The 22,821-nt window shown below is 35.1% G+C and overlaps 1 protein-coding gene across 13 annotated transcripts in view; it reads left to right on the top strand.

The window, feature by feature from the left end:
• ATOSA (atos homolog A) overlaps positions 1–22,821 on the top strand; it is a 148,279-nt gene that overhangs the window by 112,914 nt on the left and 12,544 nt on the right. For all 13 annotated transcript variants that reach the window (XR_013162405.1, XM_077127941.1, XM_077127942.1 and 10 more), the window contains 7 exons: positions 713–915; positions 1,536–1,661; positions 2,420–4,265; positions 6,349–6,462; positions 9,650–9,729; positions 10,467–10,575; positions 21,554–21,712. Coding sequence is in view for 12 of the 13 variants with exons in the window: in XM_077127941.1 (XP_076984056.1) it covers positions 713–915; positions 1,536–1,661; positions 2,420–4,265; positions 6,349–6,462; positions 9,650–9,729; positions 10,467–10,575; positions 21,554–21,712 (2,637 nt within the window). In the remaining variant the exon portion in view is untranslated. The remainder of the gene's footprint in view (positions 1–712; positions 916–1,535; positions 1,662–2,419; positions 4,266–6,348; positions 6,463–9,649; positions 9,730–10,466; positions 10,576–21,553; positions 21,713–22,821) is intronic.

The following is a 22,821-nucleotide window of genomic DNA, read 5'->3' as shown; positions in this document are numbered from 1 at the left end:
CCATGCCTTAGAATCTTAATTTAAGTTGAATTTGCTTTTGCTTACAAGAAGTTAGTTTATTTAGTAAACTACTATCTAAACTATTTTCCCCCCACATTGACCAGTTTCCCTCATGTTCCCTTTTTTAATGGGGTATAATTTTTGCTATCATATTAATGTTTTTATATAACATTGTTAAAACTAATTATTTAGGTAGATAGTTTATAATTTTCTTTAAATATTTTTTATAATTTTCTTTAAAGATTTTTCTCCCAGCTAGTAGTTTCTCAAATGTAATAGAAAATTCTAAACTTTAAAAGTCTTATCTTTTTTGAGTGCTTAACAAAAATTAGTTTTAATATTTTGGTTTTCAAACATACAACAATTCTTTCCTCTGTAATAATAATATAATTTTAAAATTAGGCAAGTCTGGGCTACCTCAGAGACTTGTCAGATGTTATGTGTGACACAGCTCCTTTTCCATAAGATAGAGCTACGATACCATTCCCCAGGAAAATTTGCTCAATCAATGTTGTACAGTACTAATCCTTGCACTCACTAGAATTAATCCTTTTGTTAATAAGGAAACGTAAATAGCCAAGCCTGAGCAAAGCTCTTCAATAAATAACTCATTTTCATACCGATGCTTGCTCTCTACAATTATAATTTTCAAATTTAAATATAAAATTACATGGGCTATTATGACATTTTGATTATATTCATTTTCTCTAAGTGTCGCCAAGCCCGAAGAACCAGGTCTGAGGTCACATTATTGTGGAAGAATAACCTTCCAATCATGGTGGAAGTGATGCTACTACCAGACTGTTGCTACAACGACGATGGACCCACCACAGAAGGAATTGATTTAAATGATCCTGCAATTAAGCAAGATGCGTTATTATTAGAAAGGTGGATCTTGGAGCCAGTTCCTCGACAGTAAGTTGTCCAACTTAGTTTGAGGCTGTTCTTGGTAATTACCATTAGGTTTTCTATTACTTAATATTTTTAATTGTGTAAAATAACATATATACAAAAAAGCAATAAATTTCAAAGCACACCACAATAATTAGTTATCAAACAGATTTCAAAGTTTGGTATGGGTCACAGTTCCACAGTTCTAGGTTTTTCCTTTTAGCTGCTCCAAGACACTGTAGACTGAAAGAAATATCAATGTAATTCTTCAGCAGTTATACCCAATTGTTAAATTATATCTTCTGTGTTGTAATTCCACCTTCTCCTTTGATCTTCCTGCCAGTCTTTAGGGGTATTTGGGTTATGCCTATTCTAACTTTTTCATGCTGGAAAGGGGCTATTACTTTTTATATATCAGTTTAATAACGTATTGTGACTTTGAAAACTTCTGTATTTATGTGGTAAAATAACCTTTCCCTTGATATATTTAGTATTTATGTAACTTTAAGTAACATTGGTAAGTATAATCCTATGTTCTTGAAAGTATACATCCTGAGCAATGTATTTATTTCAATCTGCATTACTAAAATTCCATCATTTTGTACTTAACTGACATTTAGTTGATGTTCTGTTACTTCTTTTAGGGGTGGTGATCGATTTATTGAAGAGAAGACTCTTCTATTGGCTGTCCGCTCATTTGTGTTTTTTTCACAATTAAGTGCTTGGCTGAGTGTCTCTCATGGTGCTATTCCACGAAATATTCTTTACAGGTATGTCTAGGGCAAAAAAAGGACAGTACATAGTCATCCACATTGATAAGCTACTGAATGATATTTTACCTTTTAAATTGTTTATTTTGTTCATTCCTAAATATAAATGGATAAAATTTACTGTAGTTTTACTCAAAACATGTTAGATAAATTTAGATGAGAATCAGTATGAATTTTGCTTGTTGTATTACATTTGGTATAGCATAATTTTCAGAGAACTAAAAATTGACTTAGTACTGCTGTCAGGAAGTGGAAAACCTTCAGGGGCTGCTGAATTTCCATAATGATTGGCTTACTTTCATTTTTGTCATTTTCATTTTGAAGAGTATAAAAAATAGGCTTCTGTGTAACTGTCTAATTGTGTCTAGCCAGGTGGTCAGGAGATGAATACGTGTCTCTTAATCACCTTACCAAACAGAATTCATTGAACCCGTTCATTTAATAGTAAATACAGAGTCCATTTTTCTCTGTTTTGGCAAATCATTTTAAGTTATTATATTCTTGTGTTTTAATGCTTAAATGATCTGGTATTCTTAAAAAGAAAATCATCGCCATTCCTTCCATAAATCTGGTGCACTACTTATTTTGGTTTTATCAGAATGACATGCATGGTAAATAGGGCTAAGTAGCGCTTTAGTGGTAATTAATGCAAACAAACACAGACAAATATATGACTACTTTAAATTTTTTTTTAATAATATGCAATGTTTCAAATATAACTTTTAGAATCGATTTATTCAATATTTTTCTGATTTCAGAATCAGTGCTGCTGATGTAGACCTGCAGTGGAATTTTTCCCAGACTCCAACTGAACATGTGTTTCCTGTTCCCAATGTTTCTCACAATGTGGCCTTGAAAGTCAGCGTTCAGTCCTTGCCCAGACAATCTAATTACCCAGTTTTAAATTGTAGTATTCACACTAATATTGGCCTTTATGAGAAAAGAATTCAAGAACATGAACTTAAATCCCATCAGCACTGTAATTCTAATGAAGTAGAACAAAGTATTACCAACAGTTCACAGCGTTTGTATGGCAAGCAAACTTGGATGGCATCTGATAGCATATTACGTGCAAGAAATGGCACAACTCCAGAATATACTGCAGCTGTCAAAAACGTCAAACTATATCCAGGCACTGGCAGTAAATCTGACTATGGGACATCTCAAGCCAATATTCTAGGCTTCAGTGGTGTAGGAGATGCAAAGTCACATGAAACATCAGTGAGAACTTTAAAATCATTTTCGTTGATAAATCCCAGTGGCTCTAGTGGCCAGAGTTCCTGGCACTCAGTTGGTGAGGCTAATCCTTTAATAGGCTCTTTAATTCAGGAGCGACAAGAAGTTATTGCAAGAATTGCTCAGCATTTGATTCATTGTGATCCAAATACTTCACGTATTTCTAGACATTCATTTAATACACAAGGGTCTAGTTCATTTAATTCCAAACTCTTCCGGGTTTCACAAGAAAATGAAAATGTGAGGAAATATAAGGAAACATTCTCCATTCCTTTTGGTAGTTCAGAGTTTACCTCCTCAGAAGACACTAGTGAGAAAATTAGAATAAAGCCAAGAACTCCTCGAAGCGAAACGTGCATTTCTAATGGTCTTTATTCTCGTCAGTCCCTTGGTGAGACTAATCCTTTGATAGGCTCTTTACTCCAGGAGCGGCAAGATGTTATTGCAAGGATTGCTCAACATTTGGAACACATTGATCCAACAGCATCACATATTCCCCAGCAGTCACTTAACGTGTCTGATTCCAATTCATTTCCTTCTAAAGTGTTTAGGAGTTTGTATGAAGACAAGCATTTGGTGGAGCAAAACAAGGATGATGCTTCTATTTCCATTTCTAATGCAAAATTCTCCGTGACAGAAGACTGCAGAGAAGGCAAAAACCCAGTACCTGATATATCTTTTAGTTCTCTTAAATGCAACAGTAAAGTGAAGTCCTCTTTGAAACCTCAAATAAGAAGAAATCAGCACCAAGAAAATCTTAGTGAAGCTGTTCAAAATACATTTCAGGAGACAAAGAATGAATCTACTTGTTTATTGACGTCTTCAAATATGTCTCATTGCAAAGAAAATTACTTAGATTTGACAAGCAGATTGGAAAGTACATTTTCTGGATGTCAGTTGAAGGAGCAAGACGTTAGCAATGGAATTGATAAACAGTATTCACATTGCAACAGTATTGACAAGCAGATTTGCACAAGTAAATCTAACAAAAAAATAATAAAAAATGACAAATATAATCCAGAATCTTTAACCAATCACCAATTTGATAATTCAAAAAATATTGACTCTAAAATGAAGGTTACTTTGTTGGAAATGTCTGAATATTTGCACAAACAGGAAAACAAATGCTTAAATAAAGATTCGAAAAGGCTTAAAACATATGAACAAAATACACAACTTAATAGTATAGAAAATTATTACTACAATAAGGATAATGAAGATTTCAAATGCAAAAAGCCAAACCAATTAAAAAATGAACAGAATAAAAATGAAGAGCCAGTTAATAAAGATTCTCAATACTGTTCCCAGAGAAAGGGTATAAAAGATTGTTTATCTACATGTGAGCAACTGAAAAATACAGCGGTGCTGGTAAGTAACAGCTAATATTTCAAATATAATTCCCAACCATTTGTTATGGTTTGAATTTTGTTCATAGGATGTATAACCATAAAAGCCCAAGATGCTCACTGTGTTTAGAACACATAGCCAAATATAATGAATCTTCTGCAGAACTAGTATTTACACCCTTGCAAATAACAAATTGACTTAAGGTCAAATACAAGGTACATGGAAGAAATAGAAATCACATGGTTAAAAACAAAAAGAGTTGTATCTCTTTTTAACTACTAGTATTGGATTGATTTTTTTCATCATTTATTAAGTTTATTGTTTAGATAGATTTCCTGATCTAGAATTTTTCCTACTACCTTCAAATAATCAAGGACCAATTTGGGGACTGTCTAAATCCTTGGTTTATTTGAATCAGTCCAGTTGCCCTTCTTTGTTTGCTTCAATACTTACAAATAATGGCTAGAGAGTAAACAGGAATCAGAAACCTCACATTAGCTTTTTAGCAGCTCTTGCCTAGTAAAGCACTGTGCTTATTGTATACGCAGTTGGTCAACTAATGAATTTAGGGATATCTGTAGAGAAATCAATAGGCTATTGCTCAAACCAATTGGGTTCTGGTCTTGGTTTCATAATTTAGTCCTAGAGTGGCATTGAGTGTTGTAACTTTAAAAAGTTTTTGTTGCCTCAGTTTTAAAATTAGAATGGTAATTCTTTTTTACCTATGTCACAGAAATATTTTGTAAACCTTTAACCTCCTATATGAATACAAGATAGTTTTTTCCATTTTATTTGAGTTCCTATGAAACCATTTTTTAAGCTTCAAAAATTACGAGGCTTGGGAGGGCCATGGTGGCTCAGCAGGCAGAGTTCTCACCTGCCATGCCGGAGACCTGGATTCGATTCCCTGTGCCTGCCCATGCCAAAAAAAAAAAAAAAAAATTATTAGGTTCAAATTTATTTTACTTCCCCATTCAGTATCATCATCTGATTTATATGGAAAACTACTTCTTCACTGCCTTGATCCATATCTGAATGTCTTTGGTTTATCTTCTTTCTCAGTTAGATTAGTTTTGCTGGACATTAGTGTTTTAAAATCTTGCCATGTTTCCAATTTATATTTTTCAGGAGATTTTAGTTTTCTAACTTAATGGAGTTTAATCAAATGATAGTTTCCAATTTTCTAAACCTAAAATTGTCACAAACCCCTATGTCAGCCAGGCCTAAGAGTATTAGCTTTTCATGATCTTTTCTGGTGCCTAATAGGGAAATTTAGTATAGCTAAACTATATTTCAAGCCACCAAGGGTCACTTTTTCATACATTTGTTTTAGATATGCTCATCTAGCATTTACTGTATGCCCAGACAGCTTCTGAATGTTTTACACATGTTGGCTCACTCTTAATCCTTTCATGATTTTATGAAGTTAGGTGCTTTTACTAACCCCATTTAAAAATGAGGACTTGAGGCCCAGATAGGCTAAGTAACGTGACCAGGGTTACAAACCAGTAATTAGTGGAATTAGAACCCAGATTATTCTATTCTGATTTTTATTCATTTTTACATAAATCTTTAAGTATATATTCAAATTTCTAAGAATTAGCCTATTTCCTGTTTAACTTCAAAAACCTAATGTTTTGACTGCATTATATATATATTTTTTAATTCGCAGTGTGTCTTATTTTTCTGCCTCTTGCCTCACCAAATTATATTCTCTGAGAATGGCTCTTTATATTGGCATAGTTTCATATTTTAGAATAGTATACTCATTTTTTGCTTTTTTTGCATTTTTGCTTCCTATGTAGCTCCTGTGTGAATTTTTCAAAATTCAAAAGAATAAAATTACCTTAGTAGATAATGTATCTGAGTATTTATAAACATGACTAAATGTTGATAAGGCAATAGTAATTTGGATACACTTTCTTTTGAACATTTGCGTTTATTCAGTATATTATTAAAAAATATCTTAGACATTGTCTTATGAGTAGAAATAAATAAAATCAGCTTCACCCAAGAGGATTTAAAACCTCCAAACGTATTAGGAATGAATATGAAGCCAAAAAGTATGTAAATATTACTACTAAAATCTTAATTTTTTTCCTAGAATGGTCCATTGAAACATTCAAGTGTCTGGCGAAAACATAATTTTCATTCTTTGGATGGAACCTCAACCAGGGCCTTCCATCCTCAAACTGGATTGCCTCTTCTTTCAAGTCCTGTGAGTTGTTTCTTTTTTCATCTTATCTCCTATTTAAACTTGAAGAAATGCTTGCAGATAATTTAGTTCATATTTTAATTGAAAACATGTAAATACATTTTAAATAAATTTCTGATGGAGAAACATTTTATTTTAATAGCATATTTAACTGCTAGGGGATAATATGTATATTAGGATAATAAAATATCTCTTCTATAACATTTAATTGGTATTAATGCAAAGAAAATACTTGGTATCAAGTGAGTTTTATATAAATATATTAACTTCTTATCATTTGACAACAGTGGCTGGGTCATCTGGGAATCAAATTCATGACTATCTGACTTAGAGCCCATGAACTTAATCATCTTATTCAGAGACTTATAAATTTCCCAATATTTCCAAATAAATTTATATATTTGAGTGTGATGGCCTCGAGCATGGCTTTCGAATCACATTGGTTTCACTCTAGCTATGGAATATTAAGTAATACAACCTTTCTGAGCCTCAGTTTCCTATAAATGGGGGGTTATTATGCTTATCCAAGTGCTGTGAGGATTAGCATAGTTTCTGGCACGTGGTAAGCACTCAGTGATTGGTTGCTATGGCTACCATTTCAGTTAAACCTGAAGTAGCTAGTCAATATCATAGGAGAGCTAGAAATGGTATATTTTGCTACCAATATAAGATAGTTTTGTTTTTATATATGAATGTGATTTTTTTTTAAGTAAATTTAAGGTACTGAGTACCTGACATGTTGAATAAATAATTATTGAATAAGAGGTAGAATAGCTAGAATTGAAATTTATACCTTTGACCTCAGGGGGTTATTTTTAAAGAAGTTGAATTCTAAACAATTTAAAACAACCCCAAATTGATCAGAGGGGGAAAAAATCAGTATCATGCTGGTATAAAGAGCGCTACAGAATTCTGGTCAGTATGGTAGTCTGAGATGATACAGGAAGACCCTTCCTCCTTCCCAAACACAAAAATGCTGGATAAAGTATAACACAATTTTAAAAACATAGTAAAAGAGCCAGAAAGAAAAATCCCTAAGTGCTAATTTGAGACAACTAATGGCCTTCTAGGGTATCTGAATCTAATAAACAGCTAGGATTTAAAGCCCTGCTGGGTTGAGGCAGGGCTGCAAGTCTGTACTAGTCATAATTGGGAGCTAAAACCAAATTCCCTTCTTAAAGCCAGAACTGGAGAGGTCTGCCTCTCAATAAATGGCAGTAGGGAAAAACTCCCACATATTTCAGGTATGGAATGGGTAGAAATTGGTCATAGGTCTAAGCCACCCATGGAAGGGGTTCTGAATTTGTACTACCCATGAGGTTCAGAAACTTATAGTTAAGGAATTACCATAAAAACTCATGAAATCATTGGGCTACTAGCAGAATAAACATAAAACATGAAACATCTATAACCTGGGATATCAAGGATTTTCATGGGAAATAACTCTTGCTGAAGATGACCTCTGTCTTAGCCCAAGGTATCTTTTTCAGCTGAAAGGTCAAAGAAAATGCCAGGCACAGATTGAGACATGAACTTTATTAAAAAAATTTACAGTATAGTGAACTCAAACAGCTCTGAAGGTGGCAGTCCAGAGTGTAGAAATAGTGCTCCAGAATGTGCAAGTAGCAAAGCTCAATTAGGCAAAAATCAGAAGGGCCAATTGTAGGGGCCTGAAAAAAACATTCCATCAAGTATAAGAAGATGGGTAAAGTGAGGGGCTTCCTTGGTAGGTAACAGTAACATTTCAAGGTAGCCGGGAACATGCAGGGCATACATGATCATCTGCACATTCTTTCCTCCCTGGGGAGGCCAGTTAAACTTTGACTAACTGCCCAAGGTCATACAGGCTGCTGTGTGCTTGAGTTTCACAGAATTTTAGGAATATACCCAGGCTCTGGACTCCCACAACCTCAGAGGGCAAAAATATTACAAAACACCTTAAAAAAATCATCAGGAGCAAGAAGCAGGAGAAGCCACTGTTATGTGTTATCAGAGTAATCTGAGTATTAAAAATAATTCTGTTAAAATGTTCCAAGAGATAAAGGCAAAGATAAGGAATTGAGATAAAATAAGTGGATTTGAAGAAGAACTAAAACAAAATTATAGAAATGAAAAATGTAATAATTGAAATAAATACATGCACATACACTTACAGATGGATTAAACAGTGAGGTTGAAGAGAGAATAAATGGGAAGACAGATATGAAAAAAGAACGTAAAAGGAAAAAAGATGGTAAAATATGAAAGTGCGTGGACAGTAAAATTAGATGTTTAATATAAGTCTAGTAGAAGTGCCAAAAGAAGGCCTAGAGGGAATGAGGAAGATATAGTTTTAGAAGAAATGAAGATAGTGAACTTCCCAGAACTGAAGGCATGAGAAGTATATCAAAAGTTCTACATTAACTATGAAAAACTAGCATGATAAACTTATACAAATCTCAAACTGAGATTGTTTAGACTCTTGGCATCATTTGTTTCTTCTTAGTCACCAATTGCTAGAATATTAAATATTTGCCCTTATTTAATATTCTAGCAACAGATCTCTTACTTGCGTGCTGTCTGTGATTTTTACTTTTAATTTACATTTGAGTCTTTCATTTTTAGAGTATTTTGAGCTAGGCGGTGTTTGTTTTTTGTTTCTTCCTTTGTTTTCTGTTGTTGTTGTTGTTTTTGTCTTAAATGTAATGTGGTATACGATGTGATTGACAATCCAGAGCAGTATTTTTCAGTACTGTTCTCTGATACTCTCTAGGGTTATTAGGAATGCTTTAGTGGGGAGGGGCCTGGGGGCGGTTAGGCAAAGGACTGGATGATTTGTGCAATCCCAGACTCCTGTTTATTTCTTTTTTTTCCTTTTACGGCTAGAAATGTTTTTTATTCCCACAAATGTATATAAAGTAAAAATATTTTTTGAATTATATTTTGGAATTACTCGTAAGATTTTGTTTTGGAGAAAGAATAGTTCTGCTTCTTAAAAAAAATCAAAACCTAGTAAAAGGGCTTTTATTATTTATCTATTTTTTTCCACACTAATTAAAAAACTGTGACATAAGAACAATATATAGTAAAGAGTATAATTTATGTAAGCTGTTAAGTGAGATGTTTTATTATTTTTAAATAAGCTTACATCAATTCAAGAAAATTTATAGTCTTTTTTTTTTAATGTCGTGATTGATTATTTTGTGCTTAGGTCCCTCAAAGGAAAACCCAGTCAGGTTGCTTTGATCTGGATTCTTCATTACTACATCTGAAAAGCTTATCATCTAGAAGGTATTTATCTTAAGAGTCATTTGTGCATATGAAACAAGTAGATAAAATTCTGGTCTTTCGCAATAAATAATTTTGATTCTAAAAGTCGTTGTAACAGGGATCTTATTTTCCAGTTGGTTTTCATTTGTAATATGAATTTCACAGATGCACACAGAATTATTAAGAATGAAAGAGCAAGGCAGCAAGACAATAAGTAGTTGCTAGTATTAGTCATCATAATAAATCAGCACTCATATGAGTTTGTATATTTCTGATCATTCACCTCTACCTTTGCCTTATACTTGTTTCCCATAAAGCCTTGGCAGTTTTTTATATGTTTATAAATAATACCCTGGTTATTTTCTTTAATTACATAATTATGCTTTTGTATTCTTATTTTTGAGTAAAAATGAACATGAATATGGAAATCTGCGCTATTACATATTTCTAGTAGATGCCACTGTTTAATATAAATTCTACCTTAATGAAAACTTGCAGGAAGTTATTTAACTTCTTTATAATATAATCTAACATAAAGATCATAAATCTAATCGGGAATTTTAAACTAGGAATTTTATATCTCAAAATTAAGTTACATTGAAGTTTTGTTGTTGTTGTTGTTGTTGCTATTTATTGACAGTTTAAGTAAAATTAGCCAGATTCTTCTGATATAATTTTATTCAGAGTTCCATATACCTGCCTCCAATACTGTGGTCATTTTTAAATATGTCCTTTTGATGATTTGTTTTTTTCAATAGGCCTCAGCCATGTTTAAACATTGGAAATGATCCAGATGTTCATGAAAAACCATTTTTGAGTTCTAGTGCTCCACCTATAACAAGTCTTTGTCTCCTAGGAAATTTTGAGGTAATGTGTTTTGAAACTATTTTCAAAGTTGAAACTATTTAAACTACATCAGGGGTGTGATTTTATGTGCATATTTTATTAAAGGGAAATAAATAAATGGATTCTATTTTTCAAAACCTAGACATCACCTTTTTATTGTTATTTGTGAAAAGGAAAGTTGAGAGACTTGTTGGCAGTGACAGCTTAGAATTGGGTAGCTGGGAGAAGTTATAGAGGATATTGAGGTAACCAGGGAGATGGAAGTATCTGTTACTTTAGGGAGAAGTGTAGGCTTTTGACTGTTCCGTTCTACCTCCTAAAATTGGCTCTGGGTCCCAGAAAGGGTCGTTATCGGCTGACGGTAGTCTGTTCGTGATCAAGCAGGTTGATCTTCAAAATCAGATGGTTCTCTGTAGTATTTTTGGAATTTTTCTGTAAATCTGAAGCTATTCTAAAATTAAAAACTTATTATAAAAGAATCAAATGGTTAAAGACCTCTGATATACATGCTGTTTTATATAGTATGAGTATTTCTACTTGAGATCAAATGGTATCATAGATTTGACAGACATGAAAAGAAAAGATATTTTGTGGTAAGTTGATTGCTTTTCCATGTCACTTTTAAGCTATCAATCCAGAGATGTTGAACTCTGTATTTCTCCTTGTCATTAATTTAAAATTGCAGAATCCATTGTGAGGCTCAGGTTCTCTGCAACCTTTGCACTTAAGAAAAATTATAAGAAAAAAGAGAAAAGTTTGATATATGAAAAATGTAGGAAAGGGAAAATGATGAAAAGATCAATACACTTTTATTTTCAAACAATTTGATTTGACATAGATTATCACATGACCTAAGAAGAAAATGCAGACACATTCTCCTGACACTGTCCAACCCTTAGGTCCTCGTTAACTTATAATGAATTTGATGCTCTGTTCAGTAAATTACAGAAGATATGTATTAATGAGTTAGACTCTGTATTGCAATAATAAAAAGTATTACAGGATAGACTAGAATTAGTAAATTGATATTAATGCCTTTTTTGGGGTGGGGGGAGCATGGGTAGTCTCCAGGAACTAAACTAATATAAAACTGACATTTACTTTATGAAGCAAGACAAAGTCTTAGCCCTTTAATGCTGTTGAGAAAGAAGCATAAAGTTTTGACATTACTTGTGGGGCTTTGGGCAGAGCCTAGAAACACATTGACCCAGAGTAATGCCCAAATAGAAAGGTGTCCATTTGATTTCTGTTTCTTGTAATGTTTTTTTTATTCGAGAAGTTGTGGGGTTTACATAAGAATCAGACAAAAAATGCAGAGTTCCTTATAGTTCCATATACCCACCTCCGTTATTAGCATTTTGCATTTGTGTGGTACCCTTGTTAGAATTGATGAGATAATATTTTTATAATTGTATTATTAACTATAGTTCATAGTTTACATTAGGGTTCATTGTTTATGTTGTAGAGCCCTATAGCTGTTGATTTTCTTTTCTTTTTGTTTTTAAATATTTTTTTTAAACATAACATACAAACACGAACATTCTTACCATATATATGACCATTCCATTCTTGGTATATAATCAGTAACTCACAATATTCACATAGTTGTGTATTCATCACTATGATCATTTCTTAGAACATTTGCATTAATTCAGAAAAAGAAATAAAAAGAAAAAAGAAAAGAACTCATACATACCATACTCCTTACCCCTCCCTCTCATTGATTGCTAGTATTTCCATCAACCCAATATATTTTAGCCTTTGTTTCCCCTCTTTTTTCTATACCCCTTATCACTCCCTTTCATTGATCACTAGCATTTGATTCTAGTAAATTTAACATTTGTTCCCCCTATTATTTACTTATTTTTTTACTCATCTGTCTATACTGTAGATAAAAGGAGCATCAGATAAGGTTTTCACAATCATGCAGTCACATTGCAAAAGCTATATCATTATACAGTCATCTTCAAGAAACCTGGTTACTGGAACACAGCTCTACATTTTCAGGCACTTCCCTCCAGCCTCTACAATATACCTTAACTAAAAAAGTCATATCTATGTAATATGTAAGAATAACCTCCAAGATAACCTATCAATCAACTTTTCTTTTGCTTGTCAGACTTCAGATGTCCCATCCTCCAGTTCACTAATCCTATCTTCTGCCTCTTGAAATCTAACATTGTAGGTTTCCATAGTTTTTTTTTCAGCTCTTCTACTGTGCCTTTCATTCCCATAAGTTCTGTGACTTGTTTTTTCAGAATTTCAATTTCTTTTTTGTTCCTACCCTGCCTTCTTTATATCCTTCCTCAGTGCATTGATTTGAGTTTTGATGAGGTTTTCCATGTGTGTTTGAACATTCTGAATTAATTATTTCAACCCCTGTATCTCATTTGAATTGTTGGTTTGTTCCTTTGACTGGGCCATATCTTCGATTTTCCTAGTATGGTGTGTTATTTTCTGCTGGCATCTAGGCATTTAATTTCCTTAATTAGTTTATTCTGGAGATTGTTTTCACTTTTTTTTGCCTAGTCTTTTCTTGCTGGAAGACTTTGTTGTCTATCTGTTCTCTGACATCCCGTTCAGCTTATTCTAGACCTCTAGCTTAGGTTTTGTTTAACAGATCAGAATTTTTCAGTTTTTGGTTTTTTCTTTGTTGCCCTGCTTGTTGGTGCCTTTTTTTCCCCCTTAGGAGGGTCTACTTAGGGGTTTATTATTATAGACCCCAGTCACAGTTTCCCAAACTAAACTGGCCTCCTTCCAGAGGAAAGAGTCACCAGTGTCAGTTTTCCCTGAGGGTGAGACCCAGCAGCTTCAAAGACTTTCCTATGAAGTCTCTGGACTCTGTGTTCTTCCTGTCCTTCCCAGTATGTGGCACTTGTCTGCCTGCTGGGGGCATAGTGGAGACAGAGGAGAGGTTGTAGGCTGACTTTAATTGCTTCAGTTTTCCAGACTCCGGTGTCTGAATTCCTTGAGGGAATGATTCCACCTGAGCTGGGCCCCACCCATCTCCTGGGGAAGGCACAGCCTCCAGACAAACTCTCAAACAAGCTTAATTCTGCCCTTGCCTGGAACAGTTGGAGCCTGAGAAGCCCTGCAGTTATATCCAAAGAGCAGTCAAGCCGTAGAAATAAAACCACAAAAAGGAAAAGAAAAAAAAATCCTTTTCAGAGCAGGACCCCCATTCCTCGGGTTTGCCAATCAAGAGCTTAAGTTGGTACAATATTCTGTATATCTCCAGGTCCTATGTGCCCCCTCCTTTCCCTCAGGGCCCAGACCCTTTCAAGTATTTTGTGCTATCTGATAAAAAAAAAATCTATGGTTTTTTATTTTGTTTTTTCTCTTTACTTCAGCCCTGCCCCCTCTGTGCTGGGACAAAAACTAGCAACCTCAGCTTTTACTCCAGGTTCAGCTGAGCTGGGGGCCTATTTCTAGTAATCAGAATTTGTTAATTAATTCCACAATTGGAGCTTGATTGTACTGAGCCCCTGCTGTGAGTAAAGTCTCTTTCCTTTCCCCTCTGGAAAACAGCCTGTGGGGAAGGGGTGCCGGCCACTGTGACTTGGGGAACTCACAGTTCTGGGTGGGCTCACAGTCCATCCAGCTTGTCCAGACTGGGGCACACTGTGTTTCCAGTCACTAACGTGGCCCCAGCAGTTGTTCTATACCGTTCCTGGCTATTTACTAGTTGCTCTGGAGAATGAACTAAATCCCTCTCCTCACTAAGCCACCATCTTGGCTCCTCATTTGGATTTTCTTAATTGTTATTTTGGTGACACATACACATACTAAATTTTCCTTTTTAACCATATTTCAGATATTCAACCACATTCACATGTGCTACCATCACTACCATGCATTACTAAAACTCTTCCATCACCTCAAACAGAAACTCTGTACCAATTAAATATTAATTACCTAACCCCACCCAGCCCCTCATAACCTGTATTCTAATTTCTGGCTCTATGAAATTTGCTTATTCTAATTATTTCACATTAGTGAGATCATACAATATCTGTGTCTGGTTTATTTCAGTCAACATGATGTCTTCAAAGTTCCTCTGTATTTGTTGTATGTATCAGAATCTGTTCCCTTTCATGACTGAATAATATCCCACTGTATGTCTATATCATATTTTGTTTATCCATTCATCTGTTGAGGGATGCTGGGATTGCATCCATCTTCTGGAAGTTGTAAATAATGCGTCTACATTGGTGTGCAAATATCTGTCTGAGTCCCTACTTTCAATTCATTCAGGTAGATACCTAGAAATGGGTTTGCCAGGCTCTCTAGTAATTCTATACTTAACTTTCTGAGAAATCATCAAACTGCCTTCCATAGCAGGTGCATTATTTTACATTCCTACCAGCAATGAACAAGTGTTCCTATTTCTCCACATGCTCTCCAACACTTGCTATTTTCTGTTTTTTTAATAGTAGCCATTCTAGTCAATGTGAAATGGTATCTTATTGTGGTTTTGATTTGCATTTCATGTGCTTTTTTGGGCACATCTTTGTATATCTTCTTTAAAGAAATGTCTATGCAAGACCTTTGCCCTTTTTTAAAATGGGTTGTTTGTCTTTTGTTGTTGAGTTGGAGGTTTTCTTTTTAGATTCTGGATATTAAATCCTTATCAGATATGTGGTTTCCAAGTATTTCCCCCATTTCATAGGTTATCTTTTTATTTTCATGATAAAAGCCTTTACCCAAAAGTTTTTTTATTTTGATGATGTCCCATTTATCAGATTTTTCTTTTGTTGCTCCTCCTTTTGGTGTAAAGTTTAAGAAACCATTGCCTAACACATGGTCTTCCCTGTGTTTTCCTCTAAAAGTTTTATAGTTCTAATTCTTATAGTTAAGTCTTTGATCCATTTTAATTTCATTTTTGTACATAGTGTGTGGTAGATGTCCACCTTCATTTTTCCTCATATGGATAACCAGTTTTCCCAGCACCATTTGTTGAAGAGACTTTTCTTTCCCAAATCAATGGACTCAACATCCTTGTAAAAATCATTTGGGCATAGATGTGAGGGTCTGTTTCTGAATCTGAATTTGATTTCATTGATCTGTAAGTCTGTCCTTATGCCAATACCATGCTGTTTTGACCACTGCAGCTTTGTAGTAAGTTTTAAAATCGGAAAGAATTTCATTCTTTTTAAAGATTTTTTTTGTTATTTGGGATCCCTTAACTCTTCCATATAAATCGGATGATTGGTTTTCCATTTCTGCAAAGAAATCTGATGGCACTTCTATTGGGATTACATTGAATCTGTAAATTGCTTTGGATAGAATTGATATCTTGACTGTATTTAGTCATCTATTCTATGAGCATGGAATGTCCTTCCCTTTATTTAGGTCTTTGATTTCTTTTAGCAGTTGTATTAGTTAGGGTTCTCTAGAAAAAACAGAATCAACAGGGAACACTCACAAATATAAAATTTATAAAAGTGTCTCATGACCATGGGAATGCAGAGTCCAAATTCCGCAGGGCAGGCTGTGAAGCCAACGATTCCAATGGAGGGTCTGGACAAACTCCACAGGAGAGGCTTGCCAGCCAAAGCAGGAAGAGAGCCTATCTCTTCTGAATCCTCCTTAAAAGGCTTCCAGTGATTAGATTGAGCATCACTCATTGCAGAAGACACTTCCCTTGGCTGATTACAAATGGAATCAGCTGTAGATGCAGCTGACGTGATCATGATTTAATTCTATGAAATGTCCTCATTGCAACAGACAGGCCAGCGCTTGCCCAGCCAGCCAAATAGGTACCACCACTTGGCCAAGTTGACACATGTAGCTGACCATGACAGCAGTGTTTTATAGTTTTCTGTGTACAAGTCCTTCACGTTCTTGGTTAAATTGATTTATTCCTAGATATTTTATTCTTTTAATTGAAATTTTTTTCTTAATTTCTTGTTCAGATTGTTCCTTACTTGTGTGTAGAAATGCCACTGATTTAAAAAAAATACTTTTTATTGTGTTAGCATAAATACAGCTCAAAATTACTCATTTTACCTCTTTCAATTATACAATTCAGTAGTAATAATTAGAAACAAAATATTGTGTTACCATCACTGCAATCCATTACTGAAACTTTTTCATCACCCCAGAGAAAAACTCTATACTGTTAAGTAATAATTACCACTCTCTGCCCTCTAAGTCCCTGGTGACTTGTACTCTACTACCTGTCTCTATGAATTTCATAGAGTATTTCATAGGTATTTCATATCAGTTAAGTTGTGTGATACTGTGTTATTTCACTCAACATGATGTCTTTCAGGTTCATACATGTCTGAACTTCATTCCTTTTCATGGCTGAATAATAGTCCATCATATATGTATAGAGCATTTTGTTTATCCAGTCATCTGTGGATGGACATTAGGTTGCCTCTTCCATTGGACTATTATGAATAATGAAGCCGTATTAGTTAGGGTTCTCTAGAGAAACAGAATCAACAGGAAACACTTGCAAATATAAAATTTATTAAAGTGCCTCACGTGACCACAGGAACACAGAGTCCAAAATCCACAGGGCAGGCTGTGAAGCCAACGACTCCGATGGAGGGTCTGGATGAACTCCACAGGAGAGGCTCACCAGCCAAAGCAGGAATGGGACCTGTCTCCTCTGAGTCCTCCTTAAAAGGCTTCCCGTGATTAGATTAAGCATCACTCATTGTAGAAGACATTCCCCTTTGGCTGATTACAAATGGAATCAGCTGTGGATGCAGCTGACATGATCATGATCTAATTCTATGAAATGTCCTCATTGCAACAGACAGACCAGCACTTGCGTAACCAGATAAACAGGTACCACAGCTTGTCCAAGTTGACACATGTCCCTGACCACGACAGAAGCAATTAACATCAGTGTAAAAATATCTACTCTAGCCCCTGCTTTCAGTTACTATGGGTATGTAATTAGGAGTGGCATTTCTGGGTTATATGCTAATTCTGTGTTTAACATTCTGAGGAACTGCCAAGCTGTTTAACACAGGATTTGCACCATTTTGCATTCCTACCAACAATTTAAAAGTGTTTCTAGTTCTATGCATCATTTTTCTATTTTTAAAAAATGGCCATCCTTGAGAGGAAACCCTACAATGAGCTGAAACTCAGCCTCAAGGGATTGAGAAAGAGACAAAGTGTCAATGGCTGAGAGATTCCAGAGTGGAGAGAGATTATCCTGGAGCTTATTTTTAAGCATTGAGTAGATATCACCTTGTTATTCAAGATGTAATGGAGAGGCTGGAGGGAACTGCCTGAAAATGTAGAGCTGTGTTCCAGTAACCATGTTTCTTGAGAATGATTGACTAATGGCCGTACTAATGGGTTTGAAGGGATAATCTCACTGTGGTTTTAATGGGCCTTTCCCTGATAACTGATGATGTTGTACATCTTCTCATGTACTTAGCCATTTGCACAACTGCTTTGGATATAATAAAACATTATAGTTGTTATAATAGCGTTATAGTTATTATTATATGGGAGCCTAAAAAAACAATTGCATATTTGTCATCTCTATTTTGTCACTATTATTTTAGGTTGCTAAAGCTGCTGGGTTGCAATATACCAGAAATGGATTGGTTTTTATAAAGGGGATTTATTTATTTACAAGTTTACAGATCCTCAGAGGAAAGGCAGCTGGCTTTTCCTCTGTCACAGGGGAAAGCACACATGATTCTGCTGGCTTCTTCTCCTGGCTTCTGGTTTCAGATGGCTCTGAGAGCTGAGCTGCTTCTCTCTTCTAACTTCTCCTTTTAAGCCTCCAGCTGATAAAAAAAAAAAGTCACTCTTTGTGGAAGGCACTCCCCTTAGCCTATGGCAGATCTAATCAGCCATAGAAAATTTCACATGCTGATGATTCACATCCACAGCAACAGAACAACCTGGTACCATCACCTGGATACCACTGATTTTTGCATGTTCATTTTGTATCCTGTCGTTTTACTGAATTTATTTATTAACTCTAGTAGCTTTGTTGTAGATTTTTGGGGATTTTCTTTATATAGGTTTAAGTTGGCTCCATAAAGACAGAGTTTTAGTTCTTCCTTTTCAATTTGGGTACTCTTTATTTCTTTTTTTCTTACAATAATTGCTCTCACTAGAACTTCCAGTAACATTGCTGAATAACAGTAGTGACAGTTGGCATCCTTGTTTCATTCCTGATCTTAGAGGGAAAGCTTTCAGCCTTTCACCATTGAGTATGATGTTAGCTATAGATTTTTTAATATATGTTGTTTATCATGCTAGGGATGTTTCCTTCTATTCCTAGTGTTCTTAGTGTTTTTGTCAAAAAGGGGCTTAGTGTTTTTATCATGAAGGGGTACTGAATTTTTCCAAATGCCTTTTCTACATCATTTGTGGTGATCATGTAGTCTTTTTCCTTTGTTCTGTTAATGTGGTTTATTACTATTACATTATTTGATTTTCTTAGGTTGAGCCACTCTTACATACCTGGGATAAATCCCACTTGATCCTCGTGTATAATTCTTTTAATGTGCTTTTGGATTCAGTTTGCTAGCATTTTGTTGAGCATTTTTACTTCTGTATTTTATGAGAAATATTGGTCTATAATTTTATTTTCTTGTGGTATTAGGGTCATAGAATGAGTTGAGAAGAGTTCCCTCCTCTCTCTATTTTTTTTTTTTTTTGTAAGTTATTGTTAATTCTTCTTGGAATATTTGGAAAATTAACCAGTGAAGCCATTTGCTCCTGGGCTTTTGTTTAAGAGATTTTTGATCTTTCATTCAATCTTTTTACTTGTTTATGGTCTATTGAGGTCTTCTGTTTTTTCTGAGTCAGTATAGATAGTTCGTGTGTTTCTAGAAATTTGTCCATTTCATCTAGGTTATCTAATTTATTGGTATGCTGTTGTTCATAGTGTCCTCTTATTGTCCTTTTTATTTTTGTAGGGTTAGTAGTAATGTTCCACCTTTTGTTTCTGCTTTTAGTTATTTGTGTTCTCCACCTGATTTTTATTTCCTTCCTTCTGCTTGCTTTGGGTTGAGTTTGCTCTTCTTTTTCTAGATCCTCTAGTCATAGGGTCTCTGATTTGAGTTCTTCTGTTTTAATTTAAGCATTTAAAGTTGTAAATTTCCCTCTTAGCACTGCCTTTGCTGTGTGCCGTAAATTTTGCTGTGTTGTGTTTTCATTTTCATTTGCCTCAAGCTATTTCCTAATTTTCCTTGTGATTTCTTTTTTGTCGTGTTGGTTGTTGAATGTGTTAATTTCCATTTATTTGTGAACCTTCCAGTTCTCCCTCTGTAATAGATTATTAGCTTCATTCCATTTTGTTGGTAGAAGTTACATTGTATAATTTCAGTATTTTTAAGTTTAATGAGACTTGCTTTGTGCGCTAATGAGTGCTCTGTCTAGGAGAATGGTCCGTTTGCATTAGAAAAGAATATGTACTCTTCCTCTGGTGGGTACTGTGTTCCGTATATGTCTGTTAGGTCTAGTTGGTTTATAGTACTGCTCAAGTCTTCTATTTCCTTATTAATCTTTTGTTTAGATGTTCTATCTATTATTTAAAGCCGTGTATTGAAATCTCTTGCTGTTAAAATAGAACTATTTTCTCTTCTATTCTGTTAATATTTGCTTCATATATTTTGCAGTTTTGCTGTTAGGTGTGTAGTTGGTGTTCATTTAGCAATATGACAGATATCCTTGAATGCCGGAAGCTAACAAAAACAAGCAAATGCAAGAAACGCTTTTCACCATCTTTGCAGATTGGTTCTGTGTTGGCTGATGTTCTCCCTCAGAATTTCACCTTCCTACCAATGAAAGAAACAGAGTACCAGCCTGAGGCAATAGCACAGGATCCTTTCTAGTATTTTCTCAGCATACATCTTTTCTGAGCATATTTTTTCCTGTGCTGTGCTCGTGACCTTAGGAATTTACTCTTTTACAGGGATATGAATCTCCCCCTAAATATTGTTTCTTAGTCTTGGGTGCTCTATTGTATGTCTTATAGTCAATATTCCTTTGCACCAGATTTTTATGAGTTCGCTGTCTGCAAGCTGATTCTGCATGCAGGACAAATTCTGGGATTGAATGCCAGAGACTAATGTCCTAGCTTAGCCCTTCAGGTTGCTATCAGGTAGACTGTCAGAAATCATACATGTACTTTGATGAGCACGTAGGTTACTCAGCTTTCACTAGATTCAGGACCAGGAACCAGTGCTCAAAGCACAGCCTGTTTCCACATGAAGCCAGGAAGTGTATGAGAGACAGACCAGCAAGAACGCCACAAGTTTTCCTACTGTTATTATTATTTTTTTAATTTGTCTTTTTCTTGATTTGGCACTTGCCCAGTTACTGCAACCCTTTCATTGTTTTCTGCAACTCTGAGAAAGATGGCTTTCCCAGTTTTTATTAGTATTATTTTTTTTAACATGGGCAGGCACCGGGAATCGAACCCAGGTCCTCAGGCATGGCAGGCAAGCACTCTTACCTGCTGAGCCACCGTGGCCCGCTTTCCCAGTTTTTGCTAGTTGTTCAAAGATTCTGTGGGGGAACCAAATCCTGGAGTGTGTCACATTTGTTCGACTAGACGTCTGGCTTTGTATTTTGATGCAATTTCTGTATATGACCTGTTAACAAGTTGGCAAATACATCTTTGTGCCTAACACCATCAATAGGCACTGTGAGGGATGAAAAGATTTTGGATATTATCCGTGCTCCAGAAGAGCCTTTTTTTTTAATTTGTGGAAATAAAAATGATATATTAAACTATGAGGTCTGACCAATCGTGAAATTTAAGGAGAATTCAATGTGGATTGAAATAATGAGTGAAAGCCAAACTTTATAAGATGGTAGACGAACAATGGGGGAGGGGGCATGCTTCAGGTCAGCTGACCAGCAAAAGTAAGGGTATGGAAATTGTAGCAGTCATTTTCCTAGTTCCAGAAAGCATATTAATATATTTCTTTATATAGGAAAATAAGGGGAACATGTTAACTTTTTTCATTTCATTTTATTTTTAATATTTTATCTTGTCTCCCAGGAATCTGTCTTGAATTACCGTTTAGATCCTCTCGGCATTGTTGATGGTTTTACTGCCGAGGTAGGGGCAAGTGGTGTTTTCTGCCCCACACATTTGACTCTTCCAGTTGAAGTGTCATTCTACAGTGTTTCAGATGATAATGCTCCCTCTCCTTATATGGCAAGTATTTTTTACATTGTTTTTTCTACTGAAATCAACACAATGTAATGAAAAATGTCTTATGTTTAAAGAAGTTTAGTAGCATTTTGGGTCAATGCTTGGATATATAAACATTTCTAAGAGAAAATTAAAGGCTGAATTGAAACTAACACCAAATTATTACCTCACAGTCTCTTTTTGAGTGAGCTCTAACAATAGATATCCACTTTTGCATTTGAGGATGGTACCAAAAATTTACTTATTTTTCAGGAATTTTTACAAATGATAAAAATACTATAATTCTGTATTTTGCTGGGTTCATGCAAATTCTCAAATGTTTACTGTGTAATCCACTCCTACCAGGATTGTGTTCTCACATGATCCTTCTCTCAATAGAGTTGGAGATAAGGAATTTGCGACCTAAGAGTTCCATGAGCCCTTTCCACTACCCTTTCTCCTGTTTGGTTTGTCTTTGGACACTTATCTTATCCTAGGCTCATTTAGAATACTAGATATTTCTGACTCAATGCTAACATTTTAGTGGAGAGTAGGATAGCTAAGAGAAATTTCAGCCCAGTCTCGAACTTTAGGATCCATTGATTTCATCTTTTCCATTTAGTATTCCAATGGATTGTGGATAAAATAAGCCTTGAAAAGCCACAAACATCACCAAGTCCTGGTGTATGATTAGTTTCGGCGCTTTTCCAAAAGGCAGAGAGAAGTGGCTAATAATACAGGTCTTTAAAAAGTTTACTGTGATGGTATCAAACATTTGAATCACATGTGAATTATAATGTTAGGCATGACTTCATGACATACACGTTTCTGTAGGCATAGAAATATACAGCTCTGGCCTTGCTACTTGAATTCCTACCTCACCACCTGGCCCAACTGCTGCCTCTCCTGATGCTCCTTATTGCTTTCCAAGGTATTGGGAGGCACATTAGTAACAGTGTCTTCTGTTAATAACAAGAGCTATGAAAAGGGAATTATATATGATTGAGAAACAAAACAGAGGAAAGGAAGTAACAGTATTTTTGGGGGGTCTTGAATATGGCCTGCTCATTATTATACCATTTGCTCAAAGAAGGTTATTTAGGCTTACTCCATTCCACAGGAGCAACTTTTAG

Source organism: Tamandua tetradactyla, chromosome 14 (genome assembly GCF_023851605.1).
Source record: "Tamandua tetradactyla isolate mTamTet1 chromosome 14, mTamTet1.pri, whole genome shotgun sequence".
NCBI lineage: Eukaryota > Metazoa > Chordata > Mammalia > Pilosa > Myrmecophagidae > Tamandua > Tamandua tetradactyla.
The sequence above is the reverse complement of the archived record's forward strand: the minus strand, read 5'-3'. Positions and strand labels throughout refer to the sequence as shown.